Source organism: Etheostoma cragini, chromosome 18 (assembly GCF_013103735.1).
Source record: "Etheostoma cragini isolate CJK2018 chromosome 18, CSU_Ecrag_1.0, whole genome shotgun sequence".
NCBI classification, from domain to species: Eukaryota; Metazoa; Chordata; class Actinopteri; order Perciformes; family Percidae; genus Etheostoma; species Etheostoma cragini.
This window is the reverse complement of record NC_048424.1, coordinates 15,417,711-15,427,317: the sequence shown is the minus strand read 5'-3', so window position 1 is coordinate 15,427,317 and position 9,607 is coordinate 15,417,711. Positions and strand designations below refer to the sequence as shown.

Sequence of the window (9,607 nt, the reverse complement as noted above, 5' to 3'; positions counted from 1 at the left end):
CAGTTCTGAAGGCAAAAGGGGGTCCAACCCGTTACTAGCATGGGGTACCTAATAAAGTGGCCGGTGAGTGTATATCATATTTTACCAAAGTAACATTTGCAATGCAGGGTTGTTACTTACACTGTGTAATTAGTACTTTTACTTAAGAAAACTGGGCCATGGGAGACGAGGCATGATCATTTGCCAGCTCTTTAGCCATCAAAGTCCTCAGCTTGTGGACGGTTTTCATGTTGGTTCTGTCCACATGAGGCTGTGTCTCAGCCTGCTGGACTGACCCTGCCTCTCGGTTTGTTTGGGTTGCTGCAGTGGTGCAGTGACATTTGAGGAGGCTCAGGAGACTGCTGGGTCTGTGCTCCGACCCAATTCTCTTCTAGATTTGGTGGTAATTATGCTGCTCTGTGCAGGTGCTGTGCAGTACTGCAGAGGGGGGCGGGAGGTTTACTGTGACTCCATTGTTTCATAATTACGCTGATGACCTGTATATAGCATCACTCTACTGCTAGCTCTCATTTCTGTGCGATAGATAAACGAACAGCCAGTAGATGACACTGTATTTGTTTGTTATCTTGGATCCTGGATATCCAGGCCAGTGTAGTTTCGCAATGAAGTCAGTTATTTTGTTTTTCAAGTGAAATAAAACTGAAAGTATGGGGGTGTTGTTATTGGCACTGATCTCCTGATTTGGACCATACTGTGCCTGAGCTCAACGGTGTAAACAGTCTTTGGAGGTATTTGTATGACTGTTCCAGACAACCCTTGGTTTCCAGTCATTTATGTACTGTATGGAAATTAATTAGCAGTGCAGACTGATTTGAAAACTCTTAAAGGTCTTATGACATGCTGCTTTTTTGATGTTTTTATATAGACCTTAGTGGTCCCCTAATACTGTATCTGAAGTCTCTTTTATATATGCCTTAGTGGTGCCCTAATACTGAATCTGAAGTCTCTTTTATATATGCCTTAGTGGTCCCCTAATACTGTATTGGAAGTCTCTTTTGTACAGACCTTAGTGGTCCCCTAATACTGTATCTGAAGACCCTTTTATATATGCCTTAGTGGTCCCCTAATACTGTATCGGAAGTCTCTTTCCCGAAATTCAGCTATGGTGCAAAATTACTGCCACTAGAGCCAGTCCCACAATAAGCTTTCCTTAGTATGTGCCATTTCTGACTCTGTAGCTATTGAGGAGGAGAGGGGGGACAAGGTAGAAGTGGGGGTGTGGCCTTGACCAACTGCGATGCTTTGCTTGTTTGCAAGCCACGATGTCTCTCTCTCATGGACGGCCAAACTCTCTGAGTGGGAAAAGCAGAGAAAGGGGAGGTAACCTTTCCTCTCATGATGTCATACAGGGAAAATTCCAGATCGGCCCATCTGAGCTTTCATTTTCTCAAAGGCAGAGCAGGATACCCAGGGCTCGGTTTATACCTATATCTAGCCACTGGGGAACAGGCTGGGGAAACTCATAATAATGTTAAAAAACCTCATAAAATCACGTTTTCATGCCATGGGACCTTTAAGGTTTACTGGGAGGGATTACTGAAGTCTATTTTGTATTTATTACAGAAGCCCAAGGAAATCAATCAAGGCTAATGGCCGACTGAAATTGGAAAAAAAATCTCATCAGAATTTCTAAAAATCAGCAGTATGCTTTGCAAAATGACAAACTGTTATGTACTAAAACTGCTAAAACATTCAAAACCACTGATGACTTTATGATTCTATTAAATCAGACAAATACTAAAAATGAAACAAATATGACTTTTTAGAATTTATACTGTGAACAAACATTTCCTTTCATTCCCAACGTAAGCAACACTGATGTTTTCTTTTGAATGGGAAATTGCTTCAAGTGCAAGTTTTTGTTGTTTGTTTTGTTTATGATATAAGCCGACAAAGCTCGTCGTAACAAATGAGTCTGCACCATTTATAGCACGTTGCTGTACCAGCGTCACCACACAAATACCTTCACTGGGAAAAAGCACAAAGGCAAAGTGCGATAAGCAATATTAAACCATTAAACTGAATATCACATTGGATCAGACCTGTCAAAATGGTAATCTTATTCAGTTTCACTGATACAAGCCTGATACTTTTAAGCTTTTTACTAAATGTAATTTACAGGTTTTCCTCTTAATTAGTTCTTGACCTTGATCTCTTTTTATTTTTTTAATTATTGAGTTTTTTATGTATTGCCTGATTATTTGCTCTGTAGGACTTTGAGATTGCTGAAATTTAAAGGGCAATACAAATAAAATGTATTATTATTATTATTATTATTATTATTATTATTATTATTATCATTATCACTTAGAGACTCAGCCCCATGTAGTGTCTGCAAGTCTCCCTCTCAGGCTGCTGCGACCACAGCAGCGTCCACCAATCAGAGTGGTGTGGCGAGGGTTGAGGTCTGATAATTCAGGGGTTAAATAAACCTGGGAGAATTTTGGAATTATGGGAAAAGGGAGAAAGAGAGTCTATTGGTATGCTAATTAATTCCAATTGTTAATTGTCAATCATGCTAGCATGACCTATAGGGGGTCAAGCCTACTGCTCAACTCTCAGTATATAAAGAATACAATACTATACATTTATAAATGAATAATGAATAAATACAGTATTTGCTTGAGTTTAAATCAAGCTTTTTTTTATTGTCGTTCTTTCCAGCTAATGTTATCAGAGATGATTAAGAAATTCTCTTTTAACTGTCACTTTTTAGGTGTCTGTGGGTCGTTTTGCAGACCTGGGATCAAGAGCTTGGTAGTTCTGGAATCCAGGCAGCACTGGTTCTGTGTGTCAGTATGTACTGTGATCAGAAAAGGGTTTATTGCCACTGAAAGTAACACCTAATGGGAATATGCCTTGGTGATTGAAGCATACATACAAAAACAAATAGAAATATAAATAAATACAGAAACAGAAACAAATATAGACAATATAGCTGTTAAGAATAAGGAGGGGGCAGAAGGCTGAACATATATATAGTATGGGCAGATGCATAGTCCAGGATGAAGGTTAGTGCAAAGTGGAGTGACTAGGGATATGTAGCCAGGAAGATGAAATCTAGGGCAACAACAGCACAAAACGTGCACAAAGAACCTGCCACCATAGTGCAACTCTCACCTTTGGCTAAGTGTTAATGTAGTTCAAAAATTAGTCAAAATAAGGCTTGTTAATGCAGCACGAGTGTTGCATTTATTGATGTCCTCCAAACAAGCACAAAGTACTTTCGTGTTAATGCTTGTGCCACATAAATCTTCTCCTGATGAATTGTTGCTATAGATGGCTAGCTTATCATCTCCGCCTCTGGCCCAGCAAGGTCAGTCTTCCTCTTTACCACACCCAGTTAGCATCCTGTCCCAGTTAGCATCTTGCACATTCCAGCACACACCTCGGCCCCCGCTGGGCCTCAGCCAGAGCAGGAAGACACCGTCATTAGAGCCAAGAATGCCTCCTCTTCTTCTTCGCCTTCCCCACCTTCCTCCCTCTCTCCTCTCCACCTCCCTCGTCCACCCACGCCTTACTGCTTCAACCAGCCTCAAATATGGACAGGGCGTCTTCCAGCCGCCCACACTGTCCCCTGCTGGACAAAGGTGATAAAGGGCTGAAATCCTCATTTGCTCCAGCCTGTCAGAGCTGGCAGAAAGCAGGGGTGACACGGGGGGGGGGAAATATTGGATAGGATCGAACAACTTAATGTATTTCTGCTAAATAAAACATCAAATTCATTATTAGTTTCACTTTACACTTAAAAAAATTGTTTATCAGAATACAATACACATTTTCTGTAGGTTCCATGGTATCAGAATTTTGGATAGTTGTCATGGTAACATTAATAGGTTATGTGACAAGGGCTGGGAAAATTGTCAGAACAGGCAGCCAAGTGACAGTACTCTGATCCCTTGGAATTAGTCAGATCGACAGCACTCTAGCCCAATAGATTGGAGAGGGCACCAGTGCCCCCCTTCTAGCCCCGCCCCTGGCAGGAAGTGGCTGTCAGATGCCCCAGCAGGCAGAGATCCCAGCTGATGAAGGCACCGTGGTCCCATTTTGTTTTGTGATTACATCCATCCAGTGTTTATTAGGCACTGTGGTCACCTCAGGCTTTTTACAACCCCCTGTGAGTGTAAATTGTGACGCTTCATCAGACAAAATCAGGAAATAGATCCAGTTTTTTTTCAGAATGCTATAAGTAAACGTTAGTAAATGAAATTACTTTTGTTCTGACTGAGCTGCTAGGCTATGAATAAACACGCTGTGGTGTTGTGAATGGCTGACTGTACTGTATTCTGTCATCAGCGGTCACCACGGGGCCAGAGAATTCGGAGACAAGAGGGAGCTTCTTTGTGTACTCTTGTTGTTGCTTTGTCTTTTTGTGGCAGGGCAGAGTTGGTTTAAGGAGGTATGTTTTCTGGAGACAAAAGAGGCAGCGGGACAGACTGGGGCCCACCCCGCCCCGTCTGTTTATGTCTCTCCGGCTCCGTGCAAACACACATACCGATACATCTTACACCGCACAAACACATTCTCTCGCTCCAGCATACTCTTCTCTCTCAAAAGGCGGATTGTTGAGGCTCCATCTCTCTCTCCTGAGGGATCCTCCATGAACAAAGGGAAGCAGGCATATTTCTGCCTGGGACGTTGTCCCCAGGCGATCCCCCATCATGGCTTTATTCAGAATAAATGAAAGACCAACAACGCCTCTCCTCCCCTTTCCTCCACTCCCTTCTCTCTCTCTCTCTCTCTCGCTCTCTCTCTCTCTCTCTCTCCATCTCTTTCTCTGTTTTCAGAATCCCTCTTACATAGCCAAGACATTCCCTCCTGGTGCGTAAGAGATGTGATAGAAACAAGCACGGGGAGGCACAGTGTGTCGGAGTACAGTGATCGGGGAAGGAAATGTACATGAGTGATTGTGCATTCATGTGTAAGCACTGGTACTGATGGTAAGACATGACCGCTAGCTGTCCCTTAAAATGAAACTCTCGCTAAAATGGGGTCTTTTTGTGAATGTTCCCGAGTCAAACTTTAGTTTAAAAGCATAATTAGGACAGAAGAAACCGCTTTTAAGATGTACAGTATTCTCGTTTTTCGGTCAAATGGCCTTTTGAATACTATACTTTTGAGAATAACATTCTTTTTGGCCTAGCAAACTTTGTAGTTAATGTTAGAAAAACTACAACAACATACCGGCTCTAGCTAGACCGGAAACAAAATAACAAGCACGCCACACACACACTGTTTGGGAGCCGGCCAAAGAGTAGTAACGTTACGTAAAAAAATTATTTTGCTTGTTGAATTTAAAACTAATGAAAGGAAATTATTTCCGACATTGTTTTATTGAACATTGAATAAAACAAAAGAGTAAGTTATATTACAAAGGGCAGTTTTTTGCTGATAATTTCGTTCAACTAACAAAAAAGTATCTTGCGATACCTCGCAGCCTTCGCATTGTGTGTTTTGAGCCAGCTGATGCCGCAATGTTGATAAAAAAAAGATGATATATTGTGCAGTCCTACTTTAGACATTAGGCATTCCTGTTGATCAGTTGGTGGAAAGATTGCAAGCATTTTAACGTTGAGGAAAGCTCAGGTTCTCATACTGATAAACTGAAGCTCAGCTTTTGTAAATGGAAAGATATAAAGAAGGAGCAGGTGTGATGGACTTTTTGAACTGTGGAATTATGAAAGGAGGAAAAGATGAAATAAGAGCAATGTGAGGTAGGGAGGAAGATGAAAGATGAGTAGCTGAGTGAGTGGACAAATGAAGTAAATCAGAGGCGCAGTGAGGAATGGATGGGCCCAGAAGGAGAGAGCTGGTGGTTAGTGAGGAAGAGACATCAGAGAGACACTAATGGCTGTGTGGGTGTCCAGGCGGAGGAGTCTTTAGGACATTCAGCAGACGCGCAGACAAAGCGGCTAAACTTCAGACAGCAATCGAGTGCAGAGGCTAAAACAACAGCATCACATGTTAGATAAAAGAAACTTGAGATACAGTATTAGGGGACCACTAAGGTCTATATAATAGAGACTTCAGATGCAGCATTAGGGGACCACTAAGGTCTATATAAAAGAGCCTTTGGGTACAGTATTAGGGGACCACTAAGGCCTATATAAAAGCATCCAAAAAGCACCATGTCATGGGACCTTTTTTTAACACTTTCGATGCAGGACCTTTACTTGTAACAGAGTATTTTTTACAAGGTGTTATTAGTATTTTTACTTAAGTAAAGGATCAGAATACTTCCTCCACCACTGGCGTGGCTGCAGGGCTAACCCGCCCCCAAACTGCTTTCCTCCACTCCACTCCCTACACACTCACTTGATCCTATAAGTTTTCCACATGGATAGCATTAGGGAGCAAGTCCCTGTAAAAGCTGTATTTTTGATGTGTTCAATAGCACTGCCACAGGTCATGTCTACTCATATGAAATACAGTTTATCACTGTAATGTGTTTTCTTCTGTTAATTCTATTGTCCCTTTCTCCTAATCCTCTCTCTCTTTCTCTTTCAGTGAAGGGGACTGGTGGGACGCTCGCTCACTCACCACCGGTGGCAGCGGCTACATTCCCAGTAATTACGTGGCTCCAGTGGACTCCATCCAGGCTGAGGAGTAAGTAGTGTGTGTGTGTGTGTGGGTGTGTGTGCTCCTCAGAGACCCATAGTACACTGGCCCTAGAATGTGCTCTGAAGTAGCTGGAGATTAGAGAAGGCAAGGCACATGTGCAGTCTTAACCTTCTGAGGAACGAAATTCAGGAGGAAAAGTCGTCGTCATCCCACAGTTTCTACTTTCTCTGCCGGGCCTGATAAAATGGCATTCATGTGGCACTACAAAGAGATGAATTTAGAAATAGAAATGCCAGCCAGACTGTGGGTGAGAGGTCCATATATCCAAGTTGGCGGGGGAGTTTTGTTAATATAACAGATCATTGAGTGCGTCCATTTTTGCACGAAAATGTATGAACTTTTAAGTTTCACTCAAACATACGATGTCCTCATCATAAGTATCATATGCGTGTGGTTTTGTCTGTGCCACAGACCTGACCCACCCACCCTTCAGTCAGAACAAGGCTTCTGAAGAACGAGTCATTCAGTTCACTGTGAAGCAGAATCACACTGATCTAACTCTGTGAAATTAAAACTTTTTGGTGAAAAACGAGCGCAGCAGGCCTTGAACAAGTTGCGTCCATGTGGTCTATATCAACGGCGATTCATTTCTGGGATGTTCAGGTGCCACCAGAAATTCCACAGGATGTCCCGAATTTTCTCACTTTCTTTGTGTTGGCATTGTAACCTCTGGTGGATTTCTGAGGACTATGGTTAACTGCTCCTCAGATCTCTGCAGGGTAAATCAAGACAGCTAGCTAGACTATCTGTTTAATCTGATTGCTGTGTCACACAACATTCTGGGATGGTAGAAAACCGTGCTCTGCAGAAGAACAACAGCATCCCTAGTGGCTACAATGCTGCCACATGATGAAAGAGATGGACAAAATGAAAAGCCTTTACCCACCATGGGGCTAAAAATGTACCTTTTGTCCTGAGGGTGGCACTGAAGACAAAAGTGTCCATCATCTGGGAGGTATGAATATGCTCGATTAAGGTCACAGCAGTCAAACCAGTATATTGTATAATGTCTTGTCTATGTGTTTATACATGTATTTCTTTTGCCAACAGGAAAGTATGGCCTCAAGGGATCACTTTAGGAAGAGTTAGGAGGTCAATTTTAGGATTTAATATCAGGGCTCCAACAATATCCAGAAAACCTTCTGTCATGTAATGCATGTTCTATACAAAACAACCAGCTCTATCCTCAGACAAAAGCATCACCACAGATCCAACCATTGGGTCTGGAGAGTGTTTGTGCGGGCAGTCGGCCGGGCTCAGTCACGTGCATGTGTTATGGGGATGTAGGGGGGAAAGTTGTGTTGATCCCAAGTGCTTTTATCAGGACCACAAAGTTCTTCCACACAACTAAGTCTTCGTGACAGGTGTGTAGATTCAAAAGCTATTGGTCAGAGTAGCCGCTTTCCGACCAGAGGGATTTTTGGCTTTGTCCATCCTGCAAATTGTATGTTTTGTTTTGTGTGTTTTGTTCAAAATGAATACAAAATTGTATAGAGCAAAAAGAATTGAGCAAGAGAACAAGGAGTTCCTGCAGTAAATTATAATTATTATATACATTTTCTGAATTTTGTGTTTGAGTTAACATGTCATGTCCTGTAATTGCAGCTGGTACTTTGGTAAACTGGGCCGTAAGGATGCAGAGAGGCAGCTGCTGTCTACCGGCAACCCTCGAGGAACCTATCTCATCCGCGAGAGTGAAACCACAAAGGGTAAAACCACAGACACACGGCCGATTCCCTCACATTCACACCAGCCGGAGAGCGTGATTACAGGAAGAACCTGTGGAAAACTCCATTGCTTTTTGAGTGCCTACCAAATTGTTTCCACAGCAGAAAGGGTGAAAACAGGATCTGCAGTAATGTGCAGTACAACAAAAATATGGTGATGTTTGAAAATGTAACCATGTAAACCTCTAAATACAATTATCAACCTGAAAATGAGCATAATATTAGCGCTTTAAGTGACAAGTTCTTGATTCTTCTGGTCTGGCTTCATTACAAGCGTAACATATGCAAAGTGGATATTCCACTAACGCTACGCTTTCACTAAAATCTATGAAACAGCGGACAGAGAGCAGCGTGTAGTGGTGCGTAAGCTCCCCAGAGATCCGCTCTACAAGTGTAAAAATAGGACAGTCTTCTATTTATATTTCTTACGCAAGGTGTGTTTTACACAGAAATGGATCCTAAAGTGTCTACACGTGTTATAAATTAAACTAGCGATACACAGGAAAGCGTATCAGCAGTTTCATTTTGACAGTTTCTTTTTGTTATTTCTTTCTTATTTCTAGTTGCCACAGTCAGACATCCTGCTGGAACAAACTTTTTTTTAAAACAACCAGCTATATCCTCAGACAAAAGAATCGCCACAGATCAAAGCGTTCGTGCGGGCAGTCAGCCTGGCTCAGTCACATGTCCATGTGCTACGGGGAAGTAGGGAAAAGGAAAACGTTCCCGGCACATCTGCTCCGGGAACGGTCCGCAGACGCTACGCGTTCAATGTCGCCAAAGCGTTAGTCCTGTTCAATTGTTCATTGATAAAATATAGAGCTGGGCGATATAGAGAAAACCAAATATCACCATATTTTTGACCAAACACATCAATGTCAACATTGCTTTGATATTGTAGGGTTGACTATTGGTGCTTTGACCAAATATTAACACAATGAGAGTTTTGATAAGTCACTAATAATGGGGAAATAATAATGCAGCTGATAACTCTGGTAATTTCAGAAAATTACATCTTTTTACTGTAATGCAGCCTTTAAAACAAAGGTATAGACATCACTTGTTTCTTATCACGATATTACGATTTCCAAAATTGAAGACGATATCCATCCAATGACAATATAATATCGATATATTGCCCAGCCATAATGAGATGTTTCCTGAGTTAAATCATAGAGAAGTTCTTGATGTTTGGCGTGGACTGTGTGTGTGTGTGTGTGTGTGTGTGTGTGTGTGTGTGTGTGTGTGTGTGTGTGTGT

At 42.0% G+C, this 9,607-nt stretch overlaps 1 protein-coding gene across 5 annotated transcripts in view; it reads left to right on the top strand.

Moving 5' to 3' along the window:
• The window catches only part of fynb (FYN proto-oncogene, Src family tyrosine kinase b), an 83,803-nt gene that overhangs the window by 50,579 nt on the left and 23,617 nt on the right, over positions 1-9,607 (top strand). For all 5 annotated transcript variants that reach the window (XM_034900985.1, XM_034900982.1, XM_034900986.1 and 2 more), the window contains 2 exons: positions 6,508-6,606; positions 8,227-8,330. In XM_034900985.1, coding sequence (XP_034756876.1) covers positions 6,508-6,606; positions 8,227-8,330 — 203 coding nt within the window. The remainder of the gene's footprint in view (positions 1-6,507; positions 6,607-8,226; positions 8,331-9,607) is intronic.